Here is a 27,952-nt window from a genome sequence, read left to right on the forward strand (position 1 = left end):
AGATAAATTTTAAATGCATATATATATATATATATATTTAAATATATACTTACCATAAGAATCAGCTCATGGGTTATAGAACCAGAAGTCCCACCATCTACTACCTGCCAGCTGGAGACCCAGGAGAACCTGTGGGATAAATCAGCCCCAGTCCGCAGGCCCAAGAACCAGGTGCTATGATGTCCTGGACAGGAGAAGATGGTTGTCTCAGCTCAAGAAGAGAGAGCTGGAATTGGACCTCCTTCCCCTTTCTGTTCCATCCGGCCCCGAGGGGGTTGGAACATGTTGGTCCACCTCGTCACTCAGTCCATGGAATCAAATGCGAATCTTTCAGAAACCCGCCCGCACACTGGCCCAGAAGTCCTGTTTTCCCAGCTCTCTGCCCGCCCTCCCCCCCCCCCCCCCCCCCGTCAGGTTGTACCTACAAACAACCATCACAGTCAGATGGTGAGTCTCCCCTCAAAATCCGGCTCGTTTGACCCTGACCAGAGCCAGGCTCTTAGCAAGGGAAGGGCGGACAGCATGGCATTGGGAGACAGACGACTCCAGAATATTCTGCCCCTTCCAGAGGAGGAACGGCCGACCAGGTGGGGCATCTGCTCTAGTGAAAAGGAGACCTATGAGTCCCGGCAGTGAGGCTGCAGGGGCAGCAGAAGCGGTTTAGGGGAATTTTGGAAGGAGAGGAAGATAAAGCCCACACGCCTTCTATCTCGGGGGCTTGGTGGGAAGAGGAGAGGACAGAAAAGCAGACGTTGTGGACCAGTCTTTCCTCCTTGACCCTCCAGCCACAGACCCCAGGGTCAGGACTCTGCCCCTGGATGTCCCTACTTTCCTGCATGAGGGATGCGGCCCCTGAGCGCCACCTGGAGGCCAAGGCTGGTATAGCACCCCTGGTGGCTCCAGTGTGGCCAGGCAGAGAGGGAGGGCTACCTTGCCCTGGGACTCCCCCAGTTCCGGAGGTGTGCCCTGGGGGCGAACGCCAGGGGGGCCGTCGCCGTGGGAGGAGAGATCCCACCTGGGCCGGATGGGGCAGGAGCGGGCGCCCAGACACATACACTGAACCCCTGGGACAAAGGGGACACGGAGATCACCAGAATGGTCCCCAAGCCCCAAGGGAGCAGAGAAAGGCTGGACCCTGTGACCACTGAGCATGGACATCAGCTGGGCCTGCAGCAAGCTGGTGAGCAAACCCCGCAGTCCCCAGTCAGCTCGGACCCAGGGACCAGCAGGAGGACACAGAGCCACCTGCTCCTTGCACCTGGGACACCATCCTGGGAAGGAGCATGGAGACCGGCCAAGATACAAGAGCGTTTGCAATGATTGGGTGGGTGCGTGTGCTCCCTGCCTAAGTGGGGGCAGCTCCTGAGTGACATCCGATCACTGATAGACAAAGTCATTTTATTTCTTTGGCTGACCTGCAATGCATCCCGTTCTGCTACACACACACACACACACACACACACACACACGCACACATATGCACACATTCGCATGCACACATGTACACACGTACATGCAGGGCAACATCACCTGAACACGGGTCACTATGTGGGAGGCAGGACATGGCAGGAGCTGGGGTCTTTCCGTAGGTGAGTTTGCACAGAGAGCGTCTCCACATTTTCCTCCTGCTTCTCTGGGAATCCAGGCTGGTTGCTCTCACAGAGAAAGAGAAGTGCTCTTCTGGGGAGGGTGGCTCTGACCCCAGACCCCAGATTCCCCGCAGTGGGTGGGGGATGCCCTCCGCTGGGGCCGCACCGACCCTGAATCCGCACGGCTGCTTCCTGGCTTGTGTCTCACGGCACAGCCTGTGGGTCTGGACCTTCTGTTCCATCGAGGCTGTGGAACATGGAGGTCTGGGGGGTCAGTCGTGTGGTTTCAGGCCAAGAATCATAAAGCACGTGGGCCTTGATGCCCGCAGGGATGGTGGACATAGAGAACTATGATATGATATTGATATATTGAGATATATATTAATATATATTGATTCTCTTGTCCTTGAGAAACAGTGGCTACAGCAGCTGGGTCTCCCCTGGGCTTGTGCACCAGGTCTGGGAAGAGCCGCAGGTCTGTGCCCTTGAGAGGCTGGGCCACCCCAGTCCAGGAGGGCACCACAGACCCCTCCTCCATCCCTGTCAGACCTCCTCTCCCTTCCCCCAGACTCCAGCTCGGCCTTTGAGCCCACCTTGTCAGTGGCTCGGCCAGACACTCCCTTGGGCCCTGATCCTAAAAAGCCCCAGGCCTTTCCCTTGTCTGTCTCCTCTCACAGCTCCCCTCCCTCCACTGGGAGGTCAGTGTGGGTCTTAGAAGCCCCAGGACACATGGGGATCTTCAGCCTTCCTCCCCAGTGTGAGCAGGTGACACGGAATGTGAATGAGGCCACTGAACATATCAGAATCCCATGGAGGCATTAAGTCCCTAGAAGAACCAGGCCCTGGTAGAAGGTGCGAGAGAAACACAGGGCTCACTGAAACGTAAAGCCAGTAGACTGTGAGAGAAGCTTTTAAGAATGGAGGAAACGCAAAAGACCTAAGTCACCATGGCCTGGGAGGGCAGCGAATGACAGGGCGGAGGTGATGCTAGGACTCTGCGTTGTCCACAGGGGCAGGGGCTCCAGCCCACCTTCCCTACTGACGGTCCTGTGTTCTGTGCCACAAATGGACCCAGAGAGGCCCCTGGGGGTCCAGACAGGAATCCAGCCCCCATCCCAGCCCCAGCGGCACAGGAAGCCCTGCCCACCCACGTTTGGACGGTCGTCAGGGTCTCTTTACCGCATCCAGGACTTGAGGGCTTTCGGTTACAACTGGGATGTTTGAGCAGGAAACTCCTCCTGTCCGGCCTCCCTCCTCCATCCCCGCATCCCCGTCAGCGTCAGCGCCCCCTAACTAGAGAGCCTAACCCAGCCAGCTGGGGGGGCAGGGGTGAGTGCAGAGCACAGCCCAGAGTCACAGGACCCGGAGACAGGACGTCCTACCTGCACAGTGTGCCGCCTGCCTCCTGCCTCTCTGGGCACTCCCCCTGCCCCAACATGACGTCGTCAGGAGAATTTCTAGAGCCCCTCTTGCCTGTGGGAAATGTGTAGTTTGAGAAGAGTCAGCCTGTTAGGACCAGAAGGGGAGCCAGAAACCCCTTTCTGTGTTGCACCCCCTCTGTGTCTATCCACTTACCTATGCATCTTTGCACCTGTGTCTGTATCTCTCCGTGTGTGTATGTATGTGAATATCTGTCATCTCCTCTCATGTCCGATGTACCTAGTCGGGGAGCTACTCATCCCCCTATGGATACGTTCATCATTTACCCGTCGTCCTATCGTCTGTGTGTCTCTGCCGTATCAACATCCCGAATGCACCGTGTCCATATTTGCAGCCATATCCACGCGTCTACGTATGTTCTATCCACCCACTTACCATCCACCATCTCCTGATCTCTACCTTCCCATCATCTCTGTCTCTGTCTCTGTCAGTCACCGGTTAACACCAGGTGGGCCTCCTCCTGGCAGGCGTTCAGCCTGGCGATGGGGTATCTCACTAGAAACGGCTTCCAGAAGTCAAGGCCTCTCTGTGATCCAAAAGAGGAAGGTAGGGCTTACCCCCCGCCCCCGCTTCCTTTCCGTGAGACCACAGACACCAGGCCCTCACAGCCCTTCCTGCTCGCGTCCTGACCCACAGGCCCGTGTCCAGCCACCCCAGGGCTAGGACAGCGCAGAGATGCCGGCCATGTCCCACAGCCCCATCCACTTCCCTGGATGCGGTAAAGTGAGTGGGGAGGGCAGGGGCAGGGGGCCAGGCCTCACCTCAGTTGGCCCCCAGGGAGGACGGTCTCTGCAGGCCCTGCTGCTCTGTCCCCTGGGCCTGAGCCAGCAGCGTGGGGCCCAGGGCCTCTGACAGGTGTACTAGAGGTTGGGACAGAGGGGGGCGAGGGGGGCCAGACACAGGCAAGGCGAGGGGGGCGTCTGGTTGGGAGTCCCAGAGACTTGTCTGCAGCCAGAGACAGGGGAGGCAGCTATGTTGGGGGAGGGGGCGTCCTGCTGACTTAGGGAGGTGTGAAGGTCACATGGCTACATCCTTGTCGGCAGCACGCTGACCCCCAGGGAGGGAACCGGTGGCTGATGTGTCCCTCACCAGGCTTCTCTTGCAGCGCTCCACCTCGCCAGGCGATCCACGCGCAGGAGGGCGAGTCCCGTCCACACGCTCTCTGGGGCAGCCCTGGATGGGAGTCCTGCTCCTTCCGGGAGGGACCCAGGCCCCGAGGTGCAGAGACCACAGCTGTCCTCAGCTGCATGAGGACAGCCCATGGCTGCAGATCCCTGAGGACGCCTCAGGTCCAGCCCAGCCCGCCAGACTGAGATTCTCGCCCACAACTGTCGCCAGCTCCCTCTTCCCCTTTCTCTGAGGGCCATCAGCCCCGGGTCAGAGAACACATGGGTCCTTGAGTCCCCCTGAGCCCACGTCCATCCCTCAGAGTCCTGTGGGTCCCACCGGCACCTCCCGCTGGGCTCTGCCATCCTCATAGCCCTCCATCCCCACTGTCCCCACTGTCCCCACTGTCCCCCGCCTCTCCCAAGTCAGTCAGGCTCTGTCCCAGCTTTGCCTCCGGGGCTGATGCACATAACGGTGCCTCTCCTCCCGCCCCACTGCTTCCTCAGTCCCCGGCGGTTCTCAGACAGGGTCCCGTGTCACCCCACACCTGCCCCCCTTTTTCTATTCCTCCCCCTCACCCCCAGTTCAGCGGCTCCAAGCGCTCCGCTCAGGCCATTAAGCGGTACTCGCGCTTCTCCCTTTGGTGATCTCAGCATCTGGGGGCTTCGATTTGACATTTCAGTGGAGGGCTCCAGGGTGTAATTTTCCGCCTCCCCCATCCTGCGGCCCGCATTCCCAGCTGCCCTCTGGGAACGGGGCCCCCCAGCTCTCACTGACACCTGTCACCCGCCTTACTCAGGGAGGCCCCCATGTGCACCCGCCATGGGTCTCCACACGTCCTGGTTCTTCTCTTCCCGGGCGCTCTGTGCCTTCCTCCGTCCGCCGGCTGCTCCTGGGCCCTGTTGTGCGGGATCAGGAGTCCAGGGAAGGAAATGGAAACCAAAACCCCGCTGAGGTAGCCCCGCAAGCTCACTGAGATGGCTTGTATAGATTTAGAACATTGTTTAGGGAAAGCAACAGGTGCCGGGCCGAAGTGGAGAAACTGGAACCCTAATTAATGCAGGGGCGGGGCGAGCGTAAATCGGGTGGCAGTTCCCCAGAAAGTGAGCCCAGAATCGCTCACTGAGCCGGCCGTCCCAGCGCCCCGCGCGCAAGAAGAAGGACCCGGCGACGCCAGCGCGGTGCGCGCAGGCCGAAGCAACGGAAGCTGGGCCTTGGAAGGTGTGCGCCCTGGCGTCCACGCCGGCGCTATCCACACTCGCCAGTACAGCCGCAGGCTCCTGAGGTGTGGACGAGGGAAGCCAATAATTAGCATCAGCTCAGGCGCTGAGTAAGGACCCTAGTGGCAGGTGTGGGCTCCACAGACGGAGGAAGGAGCCACGTGTCCAGGAGGGCGGGCGCCTCCAGGAGCTGGAAAAGGCAGCGAATCGGGTTGGGTCTCCAGGAAGGAGCGCGGGGCCCCCGCAGACCCATGTCAGAGTTCTGACCCCCCAGGATTTAGCGATCCCAATGAACCAGCTGCCGGAAGTGTCCCCCTCTGCGCTCCTGTGTTCCGGCAGACGAGGAGTCCCAGACGCCTGGTCTCCCAAGCTTCTGGAAACGGATTCCGGTGCCAACCTCTCCTGACCAGCGTTCCGACCTCAGTCCCTGACTCTCATCCCACACCTCTGACCACCAGTGCCTGGAGCCCAGCCTGGCCACCTTCTGGAGGCCTGGGCCCCATCTCTGCGGCTCTGCAGGGGCCGGGGGCTTGTGCGCAGCGCTGGTCCCAGTGTGGCAGGGATACAGGATGAAGGACGACCTTCCCCGGCGGCGTCGCTGCATCTCTGCAGGAGGCAGGGCTCCGCGCGGTGGTTCTCCGGTGTCCTTTCAGCACAGACAGATGGAGGGGCCACTCGGCTCTCACGCAGACTTCTCTTCAGCAGTTGTGCCACCCCACCCCCCACTGTGTCTGTCTCCCAGAGCACTGTCCTCAGCACGAAGGACAGGAAGGCTGCCTGCCAGGGCCCCTGCCTCCTGCCCAGAGTACAGAGCGTTCTCGTTGCACTTTTTGGCACTCAGCTTGCCAGACTCGGCCGTGGAAGGCGCTTCTGAGCCTGGCTCTGTGCTTCCCGAGGGGACCCGGCACATCATCAGCTCTGTCTTGCTCTCCGGATTCAGTGGAGTCCCAGACTCATCTCGTGTCCCTCCTGCCCTGGACCAGGAACCCACCTTTTCTGCAAGAGTTCTCGGGCTCCTTTTACTGGGGAACCGTATTTACAGAACAAGATGTGGGGGGTTATGTGAACTCAGGCTACTGGGCTTTTTTGTTCCTTAGGGAGCAAGTTAACACTCAGGGAGGATGGGTAGTGTGCTTTCACGGGGATATTCCCAGCCTCGATGTGATGTCCTGTCCTGTCCTCTCCTCTCCTCTCTCCTCCCCTCCCATCCCCTCGCATCCCCTCCCATCCTTCTTCTAGTAAGCTTCATGTCTAGCATGGAGCCCAGCGCAGGGCTTGAACTCACAACCTTGAGATCAAGACCTGAGCTGAGATCAAGAGTCCGATGCTTAACCAACGGAGCCATTCAGGTGCCTCAATGGACTTTTTAGGTTACGCTTGTATTTCTCATACTTCAAATCCCTGCTCCTAAAAAATTAATGTAATTACATTTTCGCTTTGCCTTGTGGCTTTGTTGTTAATCGGGTGTAAACGTATCTTTACCTTGACGTGTTCATATTCGTGTCAGAGTGTGCTCTCCCCGTCTTGTATGATTTAACTGTGTTTTGGAAAGTGCAGGACGTTCGTAGGTTTCAAAAGCAAAAACTCCCCAACATGGGACATTCGAGATGACTCTCCTCACCCCCTCCCCTTTGCCCCGCGCCCCCACATAGTGCAGGTGGCTATTTTTGTTACTTCTGGGTTCTCAGATGGCACGCATGATCCGTGGAAAGGGAAGTTCGCAGACACATCCTGCTACTTAACTCCTTTCTTGGATGGAAGTCAGCCCGTTCCAGCTATAGCTTTGTACCCCACTTTCCACTCTTCCAGCTTCCTGTGAAATAAACCGCCACAAACTCAGTGTTGACAACAGTGTTCGTTTATGCCCCGGGCGGTTCTGTGCGGAGAAGGCTGACACGGTCCCACTGGGCCACGTGAAGGTGTCAGCAGGGCTGTGTCCCGTCCAGAGGCTGCAGGTGCTCGAGAGAACACTGGTGAACAACACGTGACCCAAGAAAAAATTTGTAACAGGAGCAAAAAACATCCCTAAACGAAAATGGAAACACAACATGGCAAAACCTATGGGCTGTGGTAAGAGCACTTCTAAGAGGGAAGTTTATAGTCATGGATGCATATATTAAGAAATTGGAAAGATGTCAAATAAACAACCCAACCTCAAACCTAGAAGGACAAAAATAAATAAATAAATAAATGAATCCCAAAGTTAGCAGAAGGAAGGAAATAGAGATGAGTGTAGAAATAAATGTAATAGAGAAAGAAAAAAAGAAAGAAAAAAGAAAAGATCAAGGAAACTGAGTTTGTTACTTGAAAAGAGAAAACCAAATTGACAAACTTTTAGTTAGACCACCTAAAGGGGGAAAAAAAAAGAGAAAATTCAATTTATCGCAATGAGAGGCAAGGCAAACAGATCGATCGGGACCGACACTCTTGACCAGAGTGAGGTCTTGAACAGCCGGGGTACAGAGTTTTTATAGCCGACCACATCATCTTATTATCACCTGGGAACAGAACAAAGGGATAGTTCCCAGGTGGAAACAGTTCAAACAGGCCCTTGCCCCAATCTGAGCAAACACTAATCTCATCCCTTGATTGATAGGATAAGGCTGTTATCTCTTAACCTATAGTGTGAAAACTAAGCTGTTATTTCTTAAGGCTACAGGTTAGCACTACACTACAATTTAACCCTTACAGAATCTATCATCGAAAACCTTTCGTTCTCGGTTATTTCTTTACATAAGTTTTCTGCCCACTTCTCTCCCTCTCTCTTCTTTTTCTGTAGCCTTAATTATTCCATTCTGCCACAGAGGGTTTCCAGAGCATTAAAAATTTTTTTTTAATGTTTATTTATTTTTGACAGAGAGAGAGAGAGAGAGAGAGACAGAGCATGAGCGGGGGAGGGGCAGAGAGAGAGTGAGACACAGAATCCGAAGCAGGCTCCAGGCTCTGAGCCATCAGCACAGAGCCCGATGCGGGGCTCGAACCCACAAATCGCGATTGTGACCTGAGCTGAAGTCGGACGCTCAACCGACTGAGCCACCCAGGAGCCCCAGTTTTTTGTTTTTTTTTTTTTTAATTTCATTAACTGAATTCCTCAAGTCTAGAATTTGTGTTTGGTTCTTTTCTACTACCGCTATCTCTTTGTTAAATTTCTCTTTTTGTTCACATATCGCTCTCTTTATTTCTTCATTTTTCTGTGTGTTCCCATAGCCCAATGAGTTTCCTTAATGCGGCTGTTTTGAAACCGTCGTCAGCTGTGTTGCAAAAGTCCAAGCGTGAGCTCGGTTACTGGGAGGCTGTCCTTATCTTTTGGTGGTGATGCGTGTCCTTGACTCCCACGGTCCTCGGAGTTTTGCGTGGCCGTTTTAGCATCTGAGGTGGTGCTCACCTCCGTAAATCTTTAGTTGTTGTCTTCAGGCAGGAGATAGTTTTCATCTGTCCTTCCTTCTTACGAAATTCGTGAGCTTGTATTTCCTTTCTGGTTCTTGCAACCCACCAGGCTGGCTGCTGGAACCGCTCTTCTGCTTTGCTACATATTTGTGGCTTCTCTCTTGCCCACAGACCCCGGTTTGTTTTCTGAGTCTGCACAAAATATCTGGCCGCGGTGTGCAGGGAGGTGTGGGTTTTCGCACGTGGGGAGTGGAGAGCGCCCTTGGGCTGCGGCTGGCTGGCATTGAGTGGGCCCCCACTCACCACTCTCCCTTTCCACGTTGGCTGCTTCAGACCCTGACCGTGCCACCTGGAGAGGGACGACGTTGGCAAAGTTCTTACCCCCTCAAACGCATCTCCATTTTCTTCATTTACAACGAAGGGTCCAGTGCACGTCATTTAAAAATATATGCATCCTCCTGTTCATGCTCTGTCTCTCTCTGTCTCAAAAATAAATAAACGTTAAAAAAAAAATTAGGGGCGTCTGGGTGGCTCAGTTGGTTGAGCCTCCAACTTTGGCTCAGGTCATGATCTCATGATCTGTGAGTTCAAGCCCCGCGTCGGGCTCTGTGCTGACAGCTCAGAGCCTGGAGCCTGCTTCAGATTCTGTGTCTCCCTCTCTCTCTCTCTCTGACCCTCCCCTATTCATGCTATCTCTCTGTATCAAAAATAAATAAACATAAAAAAATTTTTAAAAAAAATTTAAAAAAAAGGGGGGGCTCCTGGGTGGCTCAGTCGGTTAAGCGTCCGACTTCGGCTCAGGTCATGATCTCATGGTCCGTGAGTTTGAGCCCCATGTCGGGTTCTATGTTGACAGCTCAGAGCCTGGAGCCTGCTTCGGATTCTGTGTCTCCCTCTCTCTCTGCCCCTCCCCTGTTCATGCTCTGTCTCTCTCTCTGTCTCAAAAATAAATAAACGTTAAAAAAAATTTAAAAATATATGCATCCTAACACTCAGTGGGGTGTTGTCTCCTGGTCTCTGTAAATGTTCAATCGTCTCTCTTCAGCTGTTGCTAGGTTGCCCTCTGACACCTTTCCTTCCGACACAACACATAGGACATTGGCCCTACTCGTTCTATTCCCTAAGTATCTTGAATTTCCCTTTGTGGTCTCTGTATGCTGCATTCTGGAACATTTCTTCAATATTGTATTCCAGTTTTATAAATGGCTCTTCAGCTCTGCCTCGTCCCTAATGGAATGGATTTTTTGAATGTATTGATTTTATTGGATTTTCATCTCTGAAACTTCTTAATTGTTTCAAGAATTGCCTATATTTCTGTAACATGAGCCATATTCTTGCATCAAAAATTAAATATCTCCTTTAATTTTTTGAAAATATTTTTAATGTTCATTTATTTTTGAGAGAGAGAGAGACACAGAGTGCTAATGGGGGAGGGTCAGAGAGAGGGGGAGACACGGAATCCGAAGCAGGTTCCAGGCTCTGAGCTGTCAGCACAGAGCCCAAACCAGGGCTCGAAGTCACAAACTGTGAGCTCATGACCTGAGCTGAAGTCAGACGCTTAACTGACTGAGCCACCCAGACACCCCGGGTAATAGATGAATATTTAGATGAAGGTTACCACGTCCTCCAACATCAGAGCTCTAACCCAAATAAATAAACATCTTCATGCAGGGCCCCAGAATGGGAAGGAGTACTCTTCCCCAGACACAAGGGGCACTGAGAGACAGGAGGGACTCATGGGCATGTTCCCAGGAAGTGGAGGTGGATGATGACACAGGAAAATAGAGAAGTCCATGAATGCTGACATAGAAAGAAAACCCAAATATGGGGCCAAGAGTGAAATCTTACTTCCTTCTCTATTTCGCTATATTTCTCCTCTGTGTGCATCACCACGGTGACCTTGACCTGAGCCATGCAGAAATGTCACAGCTGTGTTTGCACTGACATGAGGCTGCAGAGGAGCCGGACCCACACCCCCTGCAGCATCTCTGGGGCCTGGGGACCCCGTGGGAGGTGAGGACCCTCAGGGATGTGCTGAGAATGAAGGAGAACCTGTAGGGGAGGCTCTGGGAGGGAAGGATGTGCCCTGATCTCCTCACCTGGATGGGACATCTCAAGAAGCCTTGGGTCCACTTGCTGCACCATCATGGACATCAGAATTGGTCCCCTGGAAACAGGTTGTTCCCCTTCCTGTGGGGCTGCTGACGTGACAACCCCATGACCAGGCAGACCAGCCCCCAAGTGGCCACACCCTGTGCTTCTGTCTGTCCTGCGGGCACTGAGGTCCCTCCGCCTGCACAGCTGGGGCCAGAGGCAGAGACGCCATGACCCCCACCCTCACGGCCCTGCTCCTCCTCGGTGAGATCTCAGGAGGGGAGGGGATGCCCTAGTCTGGGAGGGACCTGCATCACAGCCAGGCCCTGGGGTTTCAGAGACCCCAGGCACAGGAAGCTCACAGGGAGGAGCGGTTCTGCTCAGGATTCAGGGCCATCCTCTCACGGGGACTCTCTTCCAGGGCTGAGTGTGGGCCCCAGGACCCGAGCGCAGGCAGGTGAGTGTGTCCCCAGGTGTCCCTTCCCACCTCCTCACTGAGGACAGGGGTCACCCACCAGTCAGCTGGGAATGGAGAACAGCAGTTCTGGGCGGATGGAGAGGGACGTCTGGGGGTTTGGGGTTGATCTGGGAACTGGGGGTGGGGAAGGTCTTGTGACCCAGCCTCTGTTTCCTTCCAGAAACCCTCCCCAAACCCTCCCTCTGGGCTGAGCCAGGCTCTGTGGTCCCCCGGGGTAGTGCTGTGACCATTTGGTGTCAGGGAATCCTGGAGGCCCAAGTGTTCTTTCTGGATAAAGAGGAACACTCAGGGTTCTGGGATGTTCATTTCCCAAAGAAGCCTGGGAACACGGCCAAGTTCTCCATCATATACATGACAGAGCAGTATGCAGGCCAATATCACTGTTCCTATCGAAGCCCCGCTGGCTTGTCAGAGCGCAGTGACCCCCTGGAGCTGGTGGTGACAGGTACGAGCCCCCTCAGGGTCCCCGCCCCAGGCTTTGCCCTCAGGGAGGGGGTCTGCTCCCAGAGTGTCTCCCTCTCACAGTCCAGCCCTGGGGGTATTGTGGGGGGTGGAATCTGAGCCCCATTTAACACGCCCCCTCCTCCTCTCCTAGGATTCTATGGCAAACCCCGTCTCTCAGCCCTGCCCAGCCCCGTTGTGACCTCAGGAGGGAAGGTGACTCTCCAGTGTGCCTCATGGGAGAAATTTGACAGGTTTGTCCTGAGGAAGGAAGGAGAACCCAGACCCTCGTCGACCCTCGACTCCCAGCGACCCACTAATGGGCAGTTCGAGGCCCTGTTTCCTGTGGGCCCCGTGACCCCCTACGTCAGGTGGACATTCAGATGCTATGGCTATTTCAGCAAAACCCCCCAGATGTGGTCCTACCCCAGTAAACCCCTGGAGCTCCTGGTCTCAGGTGAGAACCTGTCCCATAGTGTTCCTGTGGTCTCCTCTAGGCTCTGTGTGGGACACCCCCGATCTAGGCTGAGAATGAGGGGTTGCAAGGGAGGGTCATCCAGAGGGACATCCACCCCTCAGAGGAATGGAGGGCCATGGGGTCCTCCCACCCCTACCCCTTCCTACAAGCCCATCACTAGAAGCTCCAGGTGGATGCAAGAGGTTCTTTCGGGGCTCCAGGGCAGATCCACCAGAAGAGTTTGAGCCTAGAGGGGGTCTGTCTGGGAAGCTCCAGCCCCCTACCCTCCTCTTGTCTCTTTCCCAGGAACTTCTGGGGGCCCCAGCCCCCCACCCACAGGACCTGGCTCCACAGAGAGTGAGTCACTGGGGCCTCTTCGCTCAGAAGGAGTACAGACAATCTCAGGGAGTCTGAGAGCCTCTCAGAGGATCTACCTCCCCCTGAGATGCTCAGAAACCATCTTGCGTCCAAGGGGGCTGGGAGTCCAGTAAAGATGCCAGGGGGACCACCAGGATCCAACCCAACAGAGGAGGGCTGGCGTGGCCGTGGCAGAGGGAGAGGGTGGGGGCCCAGCTGGGGGAGCAGGAGCCAGGCTGAAGTGAGGAGCTCGGGTAGCCTCACCACCTCACCTCCCTGCCCTGGGTTTATGATGTACATGGTAGGGCCCATTGAGGGGAGAGGTCCCAGTGCTCCCTGAGACGGTGATTTGGGGCAGGTCCCTTTCCATCAGGGCCTCCGTTTCTCTATTTGTGATAGGGGAGAGTCCTGGCTCAGATTTCATGGTCATGTCCGCTCTGGCCCTGTAGGGGCGCTGCCCTAGGTCTGTAGAATTGGAAGGTTCACAGTGTGGGTTGCAGGGTGCAGAGAAGAACAGAGCAGTGATGCTGGTGACGTCCCCAGTACTCTTCTGCCAGCCCTGTGGTGCTCAGCCTGGCCTTACCCAGGCAGCCCTGATGGAAAGAAATCAGCATCAAACAGAAACAAACAAGGGCTTGGCGGTCGGGCTCTAGGGGATGTAAATCCCAGATGAGCCACTTGCAGACTGTGGGTCCGTGGACAAGTCCTTTCCCTGTCTGAGTCCCCGCTTCCCTCCTTACTAAACGCATCTCCTACCGTCTCCCTCACGGATTTGCTGAGAGGTTTAGGTGGGATCTTGGAAATAACATTCCTCTGCGTGGAACAGACCCACGGGGTGTGCAGGAACTGGCATGCTGAAAAGCCCAGACCGGCCCCACTTGTGAGTGTGAGGTCTGCAGCGGGGAGGACGGGTCTTGGCTGGACCTGGGAAGGCACGGAGTCCGTCCCATGCAGGCCCGGTTCTGAGCACCCCAAAGCCTCTGACAATAGGAGGTGTGTTCACCTCTGGCTACAAGAGAGGGCAGGACACATGGGGATGATGGAGCAGGCCATCCCAGTCAAGGTAGGAGCCCAGAGCCTGAAGCAGGTGTCCATTAGGGTGAGGAGCGCACAGGGAGCGCACAGGGAGCCCACAGTCCTGGGTTCAAATCCCAGCTCTGTCACCCGCTTCCTGGCTGGGGGATTTGAGGCACCTGACTGATCGCTCTGAGCCTTGGTCTCCTCGTCTGTGAAATGGGTGAAGGCGGGGTGGCCTTCCCCTGGTGCATGATTATAATGGGGATTAGCGGTAAATGAATGCACAGACCCCAGCACGGGTCCACACACAGTAGGTGCTCAGTTAACTGACATCGTTGGTTCATTCATGACATCACTTGTGTCCAAGGTCTTGAAAAGTACCAGAAAATTGCGATCGGGGCCTCTGTGACCTTAATCTTGCTGCTTGCCCTCCTTGTCCTCCTCCTCCTTCTCCGACTCCGGCACAAGAGAAAATGCTGCAAGTCAGGTGAGCGGATGGCGATGTCTGGTCTAGCTGAGAAGGGAGATCTTACCCTAAAGACATGAAGTGGCTTTTCTTAGAGCACCAGCCAACATATGGCACCAAAACAGAAAGACGTGTTCAGTTTGGAAAAGCCTCCAAAATGAACAATAACAAAAAAAATGTCTAGGAATCTCTTCCCATCACAACCTCCTTGGGACAGAGATGGGGATTCCCAGGAAGCGCAGTTATGAGGGCAGGGGTCCCACATGGGGGTACCTGCACCCAACACCCGAGGAACCACGCCGGTGATGGGGGGGGGGGCTCTGGGAGGGATGAAGTCTCCCTGCGGCCAAGAGCAGGGGGGAGGGGTCACAGCGGTGAGGAGTGGGAGCAGGATGCAGAAGTAGTTGGGAGATTAGTTGCTTTGAGCAAATATGTAAGTATGTCGGGGATAAAGGGAGCCCAGTTGCTCAAGGTCTGCAGGGATTTATAAATGTGCAAAGGCAGGTGGCTACAAAAAACTCTGAGCTGTCATACCGGAATTGGAAGTGTCAGTGTGACCTCACTAAGAGATATACTTACACATCGACGGACACAAAACAACTGTATGGGTGTGTTGGTTGTCGGGTGCGCGCGCACACACACACACACACACGCACACGTATGTCCCAGCTATGTCCACCAATAAAACCTAGACACTGACAACAAACAACCATCCAGGTTCTGGCTTTTATATACTGCCCTGTAGTAAAAGGAATGGGGGGAAGGGGCTCCTGGGTGGCTCAGTTTAGCATCTGACTTTTTTTTTTTTTAATTTTTTTTAACGTTTATTTATTTTTGAGACAGAGAGAGACAGAGCATGAACAGGGGAGGGTCATAGAGGGGGAGACACAGAATCCTAAACAGGCTCCAGGCTCTGAGCCATCAGCAAAGAGCCCGACGCAGGGCTCGAACTCACGGACCGCGAAATCACGACCTGAGCTGAAGTCGGATGCTTAACCGACTGAGCCACCCAGGCGCCCCTAGCGTCTGACTCTTGATACAGGCTCAGGTCATGATCTCACGGTTCGTGGGTTCAACCCTGTCCGCACTAACAGCGTGGAGGCTGCTTGGGATTCTTTCTCTCTCTGCCTCTCTCTCTCTCAAAATAAACAAATCGACTTTAAAATGTTTCGTAAAAAGAAGGAATTAGGTTTCATCGGAGAAACTCTTTATTCCAGGTTGGGACAGGGGGACTACTGGAGGCTGCTGGGGCATCTCAGTGTGCCAGAAAGTGCAAACATTCGCAAAGAATGATGGAGACAGGGCAGAATGACCCAGGAGCCAGCTGGAAGGAACTCCCTTTGGAAAACTCTAGAATAATCTGAGCATCCAAGTATTGGATTACAATGCACTGAATATAACGGAAATCTACTAGTTTATAGAGTAAATTAGTGAATGCATGGGGGCAGAGGGAACACTTTAATGTTCATTTATTTCTGAGACAGAGAGAGACAGAGCGTGAGTGGGGGAGGGGCAGAGAGCGAGGGAGACAGAGAATCCGAAGCAGGCTCCAGGCTCTGAACTGTCAGCACAGAGCCCGACGCGGGGCTCGAACTCTCAAACCGTGAGATCGTGGCCCGAGCTGAAGTCAGATACTTAACCGACTGAGCCACCCAGGCGCCTCAAGAACAGACACAGACTTTTATTTTATTTTATTAAAATATGTTTAATGTTTATCCATTTATTTTGAGAGAGTGAGAGCAGGGGAGGGGCAGAGAGAGAGGGAGAGAGAGAATCCCAAGCGGGCTTTGCACTCTCAGTACAGAGCCCGACACGGGGCTCGAACCCACAAACGATGAGATCATGAACTGAGCCAAAACCAAGAGGCAACTGCCTAACTGAGCCACCCAGGCGCCCCAGACCTAGACTTTTTTTTTTTTTTTTATATTTTTTTTTTATTTTTGGGACAGAGAGTGACAGAGCATGAACGGGGGAGGGGCAGAGAGAGAGGGAGACACAGAATCGGAAACAGGCTCCAGGCTCCGAGCCATCAGCCCAGAGCCCGATGCGGGGCTCGAACTCACGGACCACGAGATCGTGACCCGGCTGAAGTCGGACGCTTAACCGACTGCGCCACCCAGGCGCCCCAAGACTTTTAAAGATGTTCTTTCAGTTTTAGAAAAAGAAAATGTATTTGAATCATCCATGCACATTTTGTGTGTTAGAGTTTAGTGTGTTTTGCGTGTTTTGTGTTTGGTTTCGTGTTGGCCCTGAATCCCAGATTGATGGTGGCGGCTGTATAACCTTGTCAGGACTCAGATCTCTGAGATCCTAATGCAGCCCCGGGGGCCAGGTTCTGGGGTGGGTTAGAAGCGAATTTCTAATTTTGTGCAGGTGCTCTGCATCCTGAGGCTGAGACCAGAGCCCTGCAGAAAAGGTAATTTCTCCCCAAAGATCCTCCCCCAACCTCCCACCTCTGCCTGTAGCCGCTTCACTGCTGCCTAATGCCCCTGTTTTCCTCCCCTCAGCTCCGACTCCGTGGCTCCTGTCCAGGAGGAGAAGCAGGGTAACTGGGAAGGAGGGAGAAAGGGCTAGGAGGAGGGGTCGGGACAGGTTCTGGGCTTCGCATGAAAACCGCCAAATCTGTGTGATTCCAGGTACATCCCTGCCCCCTGTCGGGCCTCGGTCTCCCTATCTGAGGGTGGGAGGGGCGTGTGGGACTGCAGGGTTTCGGGAATCTTGGCATGAAATAGAATCTTCTCATTCTCCAGATGCTGAGGTGAGAGAGTCCCAACCTGAGGAAGACAGACAGATGGACAGTTGGGTGAGCCCCAGCTCCTGTCCAGGGCCCCCAGCACAGCCTTGTTAATTAGCTAAATCCATGGGCTGCCTCTCCAGCTTCCTATCCCTCAACTCAGCAGCATCTGACCTCACCCTTCCTCTTGAAAGGTGATACACACAGGCTGCTGGGACACCACTTCTCAGTGGCTTTTTTCTGACGTCACGTGGGCCCCTTCTTCTCGGTCTCCTTTTAACTGCTGGTTGTCCATAATGGTAGTGCTGCCAGGGATGGTTGTATAGTTTGTGCACTGCACAATAGTGATTGTGAGGATTGAGACCCTACTTGAGGTCACATGAGTGCAAAAGTACCCAAGCCAGGGATTCACATGATCCAATTTATGGTTTGGGGTTTTTTTTTTTTTTCATGTTTATTTATTTTGGAGAGAGAGAAATACAGAGTGTGAGCGGGGGAGGGGCAGAGAGAGAGGGAGACACAGAATCCGAAGCAGGCTCCAGGCTGTAAGCTTGTCAGCACAGAGCCCGACGTGGGGCTCGAACTCACGAACCATGAGATCATGACCTGAGCTGAAGTCCAACGCTCAGCCAACTGAGCCACCCAGGCGCCCTCATCCGATTTATGTTTTAAAATTAACTCTGGCATCTAGGTGGACAGGTAAGTGAGGAAGGACATAGTGGACGAGTTCCACGCCCCCCCCCCGCCGTCCCCGGATCCCACAGCAGAACCGTGACAGTGAGTCCCCCAGGGGAGTGACTGTGCCCCAGGGGAACCACTCAGGGGTGGGGGTGGCCACTCTTCCTTCCCCCTTGGGAGGGATTGTTGGACAGACAAGTGGGAGAGAACAGTCAGGTGGGTTCTTGCTGCTCCTGGCACCCCGGCTCCCCCACCTGTCACATACCTGACTCCCACTCCCCGCCCTCCAGGCTGCGGCATCTGAAGACCCCCAGGATGTGACCTATGCCCAGCTGAACAGCCTGAATCTTGAACAGGAGACAAGTGCACCCCCTTCCTCACGGGCAGGGGAGCTGCCCGCAGAGCCCGTCATGTATGCCACTCTGGCCAGGAAGGACGCACACCCCACACTCCAGGGAGGGGACTGCAGGAACCCCAGGACGCAGTGAGGCTGCCCCCAAGGACACTCAGCTAATACCCCCTGCACCTGGAGACCTCTCATATGGGAGCAGGATATCCTAGAGCTTCAGAAGTCATCTAATTCGCCAGATGAAGAGAAATATCAGCTCCAAATTTTTAGAAAGAAAAGAAAACACTTCTAAATACCCAGTGGACAAGAGAAGCCAGCCACAGATGAAGATAGGACTTCTTTTTTTTTTTTTTTTACTCCCATGACAATGCAAAAATTCTACATCAACGCATAGTTTTACCTAAATGGTAATGTAAATGCCGTATGCCAAGACGAAATGGGGAAAGTCAGTGCCTGAATGTAATTAGTGCCAAGAGAAGAGAGCCTGAAAGTCAACAACGCAGGCAATGTTCTATGGGAGCTAGAGAAAGGATAGCAAATTCATCCCATGGCAGTGGGTGAAAATCAGAAGACCTTATGCTGATCACAAAGAATAAAAAAGAGAACAATCAATTGTGTGAGCTTGGGCTGCTGTAATAAGATACCATAGACGGGGGAGGCGGTGTCGTTAAACAACAGAAATGTATTTCTTCATAATTCTGGAGTCCGGAAGCCCAAGCCCAAGGTGCTGACATGTTTGGTGGTCTGGTGTCCTTCGAGGGTTCTCCGCACGGCTGACGGACGGCTGCTCGTGTGGCCTTTCCTCGGTGGGTGTGTGAGGGAAAGAGAGAGAGCCCTCCTGTTTCTTCTTATAGGGTCACTTACCTTCTTTGACCGCCCACCCTTATGATCTCACCCACCTTCATTATTCCTTAGAGGCCCCCTCTCCAAACACAACCACACTGGGAGTTAAGGCTTCAACATGAATTTCTGGCGGGGGGAGGGACATAGATACCCAGACCGTTTCATTCCACCCTGTGTCCCTCCCCCAGGATTCACGTCCTTCTCCCACGCAAAGTGCATTCATTCCATCCCTACAGCCCGCCCCTCCCCCAAATCTACACTCATTCCAGCATCGACAGTCAAATCTAACATCCAGAGTTGCATCCAAATATCTTACAAATCAGATATGGGGGAGCTTCCTTCGGGGTATGGCTCCTTCTAAGGCAGAATTCCTCTGCAGGTGTGAACCCGTGAACCAGACAAGTGATGTGCCTCCAGAGTACAAAGCCGGGGCAGGGGTAGGAGAGAGAATTCCCATTCCCTGAGGAAGCGATAAGAAAGAAGACAGAGGTGACAGTGTTCGAAATGCAGCAACGCAGCTTCCATAGATCGGCAGGCTCCAGGATAACCCTCTTGGGCTCCAGGCTCTGCCCGCCAGGCCCTCCGTGGCACGGCGCCACCTCCGTGGTGCACAGCTGCGTGGTCCTTCTGGGTGAGGACCCCCAAGGCTCTGCGCAGGGCCTGCCCTGTGGAAACTGAGGCAGTTTCCAAACTGAAACCAAGGAGCCAGCCTGATCTCTGAATTGCCTTTGGGGGACATTCTTCCCTCTTCTGGAAAACCAGCACACGTTTGTAGACAAGCCCACCGTCCCATCTGGTAGAGTCTGAGAAGACTTGACGGCTTTCATTCCCGCTGTCCCAGGGGACAGTCCCCTGGCCGCACGTCCGCTCCTACAGTCCCTTAATGTTGGCTCCTGTCTCTCATCTGTCGGACAGTCTTCCCGCTCTTTGTTCTGTGTCCTCTGACTCAACAGTCTGTGCCTCCATCCACCTCCCCGCTCTGGAGTCTCAGGGGGGCCCCCACCCGCGTTGCTCTGGGCACACGCCAACCCTTTGCTTAGGCGTCTCCTCAGCGAAACATGCGACCGTGTGGGGCGCTTGCCCTGTGCTCCACAAACGTCAAGACACAGCTCAGCCACGTTCTTTGCCGCTTTCAAACAGGGGTCACGTTTGTCCCCACGATCCAGTGCCTCGTTCTTCATTTTGGCCCGAGGTCCTGCCCGAACGGACTTTCCCGCCCATACTTGTGTTTGGCATTTCTAAACAACTCCAGCCTCTTTCTGTTGTCACTCTCAAAGGTTCTCCGCATCTTTTTTTCTTTTTTAAGTTGTAGTTATTCATTTTGAGAGAGGGCTCAAGCGTGAGTGGGGGAGGAGCAGAGAGAGAGAGAGAGAGAGAGAGAGAGAGAGAATCCCAAACAGGCTCCACGCTGTCAGCACAGAGCCCCAACCAGGGCTTGATCCCACAAACAGAGAGATCATGACCAGGGCCGGAAACCAAGAGTTGGGCGCCCAACGGACTGAGCTGCCCAGGTGCCCCCCGCTGCTTCCGCATTTTGGATATTTGTTCCCACAGCACGGCACTTCTTGGTACTGAAATCTGCATTCGTCTGTTCCGGCTTCTGTTAACAAAGATCACAGACTGGGTGGTTTAAGCTACGGAAGTTTCAGGGAAGATGCCAGCACGGCTGCTGTCTGGTTTGGGCTGTCTGCTGGGGTTGCAGGGAGCCCCTTCTTGCTGCGTGCTTGCCTGGCCTTTGCTCGCTGTGAGCACATAGAGAGAGCCGGAGAGAGCGCTCTCTGGGCCTCTTCTTTTCTCTTTTTAAATGTTTATTTATTTTTAAGAGAGAGAGCAAGGGAGGGGCAGAGAGAGAGGGAGACACAGAATCCGAAGCAGGCTCCAGGCTCCGAGCTGTCAGCACAGAGCCCGACACGGGGCTCGAACCCATGAACCGTGAGATCATGACCTGAGCCGAAGTCGGACGCTTAACCCACCGAGCCACCCGGATGCCCACCTTTGAGCTTTTAAATCAGTTACACTGCCGGTTAAAATTATCCCACAAAACTCACTCCGGGCCCAGCAAACTTTACTGTGAGCGCCTCCAAACAATTATGGATGACAAACACCATTGGTATAGACATTTTTATAGCAAATGCATTCCCGTACATTTCGTAACAAGAATATCACACTTTGGCCTCCCACGTACGCTTAGATATAAAATAACTTAAAAAATGGGGGGAAATATCTAATTACATTACTGCTCAGTTCACATGCATAATGGGGAGGAGACAAATATTTCAATAAAGAATTCTCCCCAACAAATTGGGGACTTAATCTAAGCATTGTCCCCTAAATCTTATAGGCAGGCCCCCAGAATGGGGAGGAGGGATCTGCCCCAGAGGCAAGGGGCACTGAGGAACCAGGAGGGACTCACAGGCGTGTTTCCATGCTTGAGGCATGGACGCTGTCACAGGGAAATAGAGAAGTCCATGAATGCTGACATAGAAAGAAAACCCAAATCTGGGGCCAAGAGTGAAATCTTACTTCCTTCTCTATTTCGCTATATTTCTCCTCTGTGTGCATCACCACGGTGACCTTGACCTGAGCCATGCAGAAATGTTACAGCTGTGTTTGCACTGACATGAGGCTGCAAAGGAGCCGGACCCACACCCCCTGCAGCATCTCTGGGGCCTGGGGACCCCGTGGGAGGTGAGGACCCTCAGGGATGTGCTGAGAATGAAGGAGAACCCGTAGGGGAGGCTCTGGGAGGGAAGGATGTGCCCTGATCTCCTCACCTGGATGGGACATCTCAAGAAGCCTTGGGTCCACTTGCTGCACCATCATGGACATCAGAGTTGGTCCCCTGGAAACAGGCTGTTCCCCTTCCTGTGGGGCTGCTGACGTGACAACCCATGACCAGGCAGACCAGCCCCCAAGTGGCCACACCCTGTGCTTCTGTCTGTCCTGCGGGTACTGAGGTCCCTCCGTCTGCACAGCTGGGGCCAGAGGCAGAGACGCCATGACCCCCACCCTCACTGCCCTGCTCCTCCTCGGTGAGATCTCAGGAGGGGAGGGGATGCCCTAATCTGGGAGGGACCCACATCACAGCCAGGCCCTGGGGTTTCAGAGACCCCAGGCACAAGAGGCTTATGGGGAGGAGGGGTTCTGCTCAGGATTCGGGGCCATCCTCTCACAGGGACTCTCTTCCAGGGCTGAGTGTGGAACCCAGGACCCAAGTGCAGGCAGGTGAGTGTGTCCCCAGGTGTCCCATCCCACCTCCTTACTGGGGACAGGGGTCACCCACCAGGCAGCTGGGAATGGAGGACAGCAGTTCTGGGCGGATGGAGAGGGGACGTCTGGGGGTTTGGGGCTGAGCTAAGAACTGAGGGTGGGGAAGGTCTTGTGATACAGCCTCTGTTTCCTTCCAGGGACCCTCCCCACACCCTCCATCTGGGCTGAGCCAAGCTCTGTGGTCCCTTGGGGTAGCACTGTGACCATTTGGTGTCAGGGGACCCTGGAGGCCGCGGAGTTCTATCTGGATAAAGATGGACACTCAGTGCCCTGGGACAGACAACCCGCAGTGGAGCCCAGGGACAAGGCCAAGTTCTCCATCATATACATGACAGAGCAGTATGCAGGCCAATATCACTGTTCCTATTGGAGCCCCGCTGGCTTGTCAGAGCGCAGTGACCCCCTGGAGCTGGTGGTGACAGGTGCGAGCCCCCTCAGGGTCCCTGCCCCAGGCTTTGCCCTCAGGGAGGGGGTCTTCTCTGAGTGTCTCCCTCTCACAGCCCAGCCCTGGGGATACTGTGGGGGGATCTGGGTCCTATTTAACGTGTCCCTTCCTCCTTTCCTAGGATTCCATGGCAAACCCACTCTCTCAGCCCTGCCCAACCCCATGGTGACTTCAGGAGGGAAGGTGACCCTCCAGTGCACCTCATGGATGGGATTCCATAGGTTCATCCTGATGAAGGAAGGAGAACCCAGACTCGCCTGGACCCTCGACTCCCAGCGACCCACCAGTGGGCAGTTCCAGGCCCTGTTTCCTGTGGGCCCCATAACCCCCAGGCTCAGGTGGACCTTCAGATGCTATGGCTATTTCAGAAACACCCCCCACATATGGTCACTCTCCAGTGATCCCCTGGAGCTCCTGGTCTCAGGTGAGGGAGTCCGGCCCTATGCCCTCTGTGTCCTGATGATCTATTCAGGGCTCTGTCCTCAAGAGTTACCTGGGCTGGGATGGGAGCCATGGCGGGGGGGCGCTCCAAAGAGGGTCACTCAAAGGGAGATCTGCCCCTCAGTAGGTCAACAGAAACCCTCTCACACCTGCCCACCCTTTGTCCTTCTCCTGGGTCTAAAGATGCCAGGTGAGCAGCGGGAGGGTCATGGGGAGGCCACAGGGCAGGTGTAGAAGAAGTCTGAGTGAGATGGGGACTCCTGGATTAACCCCAACCACCCCCCCACAGGATCCAACTCAAGATTGTTGTGCTACTGGGCTGTTTGTGCTCCTTCTGGGCACAGATCACCCAAGATCAGTTCTGAGAGCCCCTCAGAGGATCTAACACCCCCTCAGATACTCAGAAACAATCTTGTGTCTCGGGGGAACTGAGATTCCAGTAGAGGTGCCTGGGTGACTACATATGTCCAGGGGCTCTGAGGCTGGGTCATGGGGCATATGAGGGAGAAGACTGAGCAGAGATGGGGTCTCTAAGGGAAGCCTCAGTCCCCTACTCAACTACTGCCTTTTTCCTCAGGAACCTCTGGAGGCCCCAGCCCCCCACCCACAGATCCCAGCTCAACAGCTGGTGAGTCACAGTGGCATCTGTCTAAGGGCTTTCCTTCCTGTGTTTCAGAGATGCCAGAGTGACCACCAGGTCCAGGGTCTCTGAGGCGGGGGGGAGGAGGGCTGGGGTGGTCATGGCAGAGGGAGAGGGTGAGGGCCCAGCTAGGGGAGCAGCACCACCTCACCTCCCTGTCCTTTGATTATGAGGTATGGGGTGAAGAGGGGTCTCAGTGCTCCCTGAGATGGTGATTCGCGGCAGGACCCTGGTCCTAGGTGAGGAGTCCCTCCCTGTTGCTGTCCTCTCTGGGCAGAAAAGGCCAGCTCAGGATGCTGTCTACAGGAAATTCTGAGACAGGATGCAATAGGACTATCACAAGGGGCAGTTCCACAGAGGAGGGTCCACCCAGGAGAGCTGGGATAGGCGGGACCTCCCACCAGGGGAATCGCCACCCCTGCAGTCTCAGACAGGGCTGAGGAGAGAGAGGCATGGACTTAGATCCCTCGACCCTGAGAGGAAATGAGGTCAGACTGAGGTTACAAGGCAGAGGTCCCACCCACTTACCTCCTGGTGTCTCTGGCTCAGAAGCAGGGTGTTGGCTGCTAGCCAGGGGCAGGGGCAGGGTAGCTGCTCAACTGGGAGGCAGGTAGGACAGACAAGGATGCCCTGTGGGGCTGAGTCTTCGTGGGCTCAGCTCTCCCGAGAGGTGGAGCTTCTAAGAAAGGTGTTCCCTGTCTGAAGAGGGGGGGCTGACAGCAGTGATCCCATTTCTGGCCTCCCACTGTCCTGCCTCTCCCCGGAACTCAGACGTGGGAAGGTTCAGAAAGGTGTGGGGGATGCAGGTACATGTGATTTTGTGCATCTGGCCTGGGTCTCAGCAGAGCAAGAGGAAGTCCCAGTACGATGGAGAACAGAAATCCCCATCGATTTAGCGTCTCAGTTCCTCCTCATCTCACACAAAACCGTGGGAGTTTCTCCTAAAAGCCACCCAGCCCTTGTCACCGCAATCCTTAGGCCTCCAGCCAGGTGTGGAGAATGTGTGGGATACAGGATGGAGAGGGGGTGGGTTGGCAGCGCTTGGTGTCCAGGCCTGACTTGGAGCACAGTGAGGATGCTGGGCTGGTGGAGGTGGGGATCTGGGACAGTCATAGAGGGCAGACCACCCACACCTGAGCCCTCTCACATCATGACTGGAGCTGCTCAGGCCAAGGTGGAAATTGCTGTGGGTGCAGGTGGAGCCCCCACGAGACAATCCCCTAAAGAGAAGTATCCCCACCTGTGGGCACCACTCTGCTGCCCTTATAAAGTTTTCTTTTATACAAATGCTTAGAAATGAGGTTTATAAATGATGCAGATACATTCTAACGTTTTATTCATTATTTTGTCTACACTCAAAGCTTAAAAGTTGTTCAACTAGTTTATTCATTTATAAGTATGATTTTTTTCTTTATACTTTCTAAATAATAGTTAAGTATATACAAAATGATACTGGTTTGGTTAAATTAGTTTTATATTCTATGATTCTATTAACTTAGTACAGATTCTCCACCTTTCAGTTGCTTTACAATTGATCTGCTTTGATTTACTGATAATAATTTTATCAAACTCAAAAAAAAGAAACTTACCTCTTTATTTCCAGATTGTGCACCAACTTTACTTACAGCAAATACCTTATAATAATGATGACAATGTAAGACATTAATACAAAACTCAGTGTTGCTTTAAGAAAATATCTTCATTGATAGCCCTAATTATTTTAAGGCAAACATAAAACATCTATATATTTATACATATAGTGATACTAACCTGTCCATTTCAGTCTATTTTTCTGTTACATTCAGGTTTCATTAGAAAAAAAAATCTTTTTTTTCCGAATGTTTATTTATTTTTGAGAAAGAGAAACACAGAGCACGAGTGGGGGAGGGGCAGAGAGAGGGAGACACAGAATCCAAAGCAGGCTCCAGGCTCCTAGCTGTCAGCACAGAGCCTGACCCAGAGCTCAAACCTGTGAACCATGAGATCATGACCCGAGCCAAGGTCAGAAGCTTAGCCAACTGAGCCACCCAGGTGCTTCAGAAAAAATTCTTTACTCAGTATAAATTAGGAATTATTTCTGGGCTTGTACAACTCCAGGCTTATTCTTTTAAATTTATAGCCCCAGTGAAATACATTTGAAAGACTTCTTGGTACCAAAGATTTGCATACTAGCCCACTGAATGATGTGTATTCTTCATTCATACTCTGTGAATTCTATAAGCTTATGTAGAATTTTCACATGGAGATTTATAATTAGCCTGATCTATAATTTTTTATCTTGTTGCATTTTTTTTGTTTTTTTTTTTATCTTGTTGCATATTATGTGAAATGGATTGAAATAGGTTTGCAGGATTACCTAATTTTGTGCTCACCAGTTTTATAACAAAACTGATTTTCTCTGCTCTTTATGGCTTTGAGACCAGAAGTGTGACATCCTTGGTTCTGGACATTTATATGGAGAGGAGAGAGATGGTTTTTGAAGATAAAAATCAAATGACTAGTGTTCTACCTTGAAATCTTACATTAGTTTTCAGAGTTATGATTGACAAACAGAGTTAGAGACAGTGAGGAGGAGGAGAAGGAAGAAGAAGAGGAGGAGGACAGTGGTGATGACGATGGTGATAATATTGATGATGGTGGTGGTGATGATGATAATGGGGATGATGATGGTAACGGTGGTGATGAAGATGCTGCCGATAATGATGGTGGTGGTGATGATGATGATGATGATGATGTTGCTGATGATGCAGCATCCCTCATCTATCCTGCCACACCTGGCCCATCTTCCATGCACCAGGGCCCTCCCCCCCACCCTGACTCCCTATTCTCCTCTGGGATCCTCCTACAACAACAAACGTGGATTCATTACTTCTGAAGAGCGTGCTTAGATCTTTCTGGGGACCTGCTCTCTACACACATCTTCTCTGGGTCTTCACATTGCTCCTCTCAGCCTCTTTCTCCTATTCAGGAATCAACTTAAATGTCCTCTCCAAGTGCGACCCTCACCCTGACATTGTTCAGACATGTCTCCTTCCTACCTAGGGCATTTCAAGTAACTAACACAACCTATGTTGTATGCATTGAATTCTCTCTCTCTCTCTCTCTCTCTCTCTCTCTCTCTCTCTCTCTCTCTATATATATATATATATATATATATATATATATATATATATTTGTGACCAACCCGTTTCATGGACACTAGGTCCTGAATTGTTGAAAATACAAGTTCTCCTATCCACAAGAGGTAGCTTAGGTGCTCAGAATAAACACAGAGAATACAAGAGCCCAAGTACTTCTGTATTGAGAGATGATTTATCTCACTAAATTCTGAGCTAGGGGGACACAGGAAGACTCTGCTCCAAACCAACTCAGAAGCAAAGTCTAAATTCAAAAAAGACAGGGAGACTGAAATAATCCATTTAGAACAGAGAGGATCCTTCTATAACAGAGAAAGTATCAATTAATGACTGCATAAGAAGTTATAGCATGAGAACAAGGGGAGGTACGAGAAGACGCAGCCTGGGGGACAAGTTTAAGTCTCATCAGAAATTCATCTTTCTCCACTTTTTTTTTGGCTCTCAGGAGCAGCTGACACCATCAGCCCATCACAAAACAAGTCAGACCACAACACTGGTGAGTAGGAGAAAGTCTCAGTTATGGAAGTGGCATGGAGCGTGAAGTCCTGTCAAGGGGAGGCGGGCACCCTGGGTGGACATACAGGATCTGGGCTGATTTGGGTCTCCCCTGACCTCAGTGACCACTTTGTCCTCAATTCCTAGCGTCCCACCCCAAAGATTACACAGTAGAGAATCTCATCCGCATGGTCATGGCTGGCTTGATCCTGGTTATCCTCGGGATTCTGCTATTTCAGGATCACTACAGTCAGAGAGGAATCCAAGATGCATCCAGGAGGTAAACTCAAGAGAGAACAATGCAACGATCAGAATGACAGAGTCTGGGAAGCACATCTTATGTGCCCAGGAATTTCTGGAAGAGTATGTGAGGCATGTGCTGTGGGAACTGTCAACATTCCATGTTGCCCAGACCAGTCCTCATCCTCTGTGACATCACCTCCAACCTCCAAGGACTTATTCCACATACCACACGACCTAGTGGTCAAGTATATATCTTTCGTCATTATTTATTTGACACCCATAACATTCCCAGGACTAGTAATGATCAGAGAACGGAATCCATGTGAATTTAGCACATACTTTAGTATTCATGCTTGGTGCATTGTGTGAAATCTAGTTGACTTTTGTATAGATTCCTAGCAGGATGGATGGATTCAGGATTGATTATAAATGGAAAGACAGACAGAAAAGTTTACCTCTACACAAACATACACAGCAATCTGCAATAAATTAACTCAGCATCCTCCCTGTCTGCCTTCACCTTTAATTTATGTAAATTTGGTCCCTTGCTCAGTCCTGGTACAAAGATTTCCTCTTTTGCACTCCACTCACAGAGACTTAACAAAAAAGCAGTGAACTAACATG

General features: G+C 53.0%; 1 protein-coding gene across 9 annotated transcripts; it reads left to right on the forward strand.

Moving 5' to 3' along the window:
* Positions 1–10,558: 10,558 nt before the first annotated feature.
* LOC109259254 (leukocyte immunoglobulin-like receptor subfamily A member 5) lies at positions 10,559–27,833 on the forward strand. 9 transcript variants are annotated; one of them, XM_019436726.2, is made up of 11 exons: positions 10,559–10,756; positions 10,921–11,101; positions 11,259–11,294; positions 11,476–11,760; positions 11,911–12,213; positions 12,520–12,570; positions 13,955–14,074; positions 16,427–16,469; positions 16,561–16,598; positions 16,804–16,856; positions 17,756–18,426. In XM_019436726.2, the coding sequence occupies exons 2-11, from the start codon at positions 11,068–11,070 to the stop codon at positions 17,951–17,953; spliced, it is 1,161 nt and encodes a 386-aa protein (XP_019292271.2). In that variant the 5' UTR covers positions 10,559–10,756; positions 10,921–11,067; the 3' UTR covers positions 17,954–18,426. The 9 variants fall into 9 exon arrangements, with proteins under 9 accessions (XP_019292271.2, XP_053761767.1, XP_019292273.2 ...); XM_053905792.1 differs by having other exon boundaries at positions 10,969–11,101; XM_053905791.1 differs by lacking the exons at positions 10,559–10,756; positions 12,520–12,570 and having other exon boundaries at positions 10,961–11,101.
* The last annotated feature ends 119 nt before the right edge of the window (positions 27,834–27,952 follow it).

The sequence above is a fragment of the Panthera pardus genome, unplaced genomic scaffold (genome assembly GCF_024362965.1).
Source record: "Panthera pardus isolate Hobbes unplaced genomic scaffold, ASM2436296v1 HiC_scaffold_18, whole genome shotgun sequence".
NCBI classification, from domain to species: Eukaryota; Metazoa; Chordata; class Mammalia; order Carnivora; family Felidae; genus Panthera; species Panthera pardus.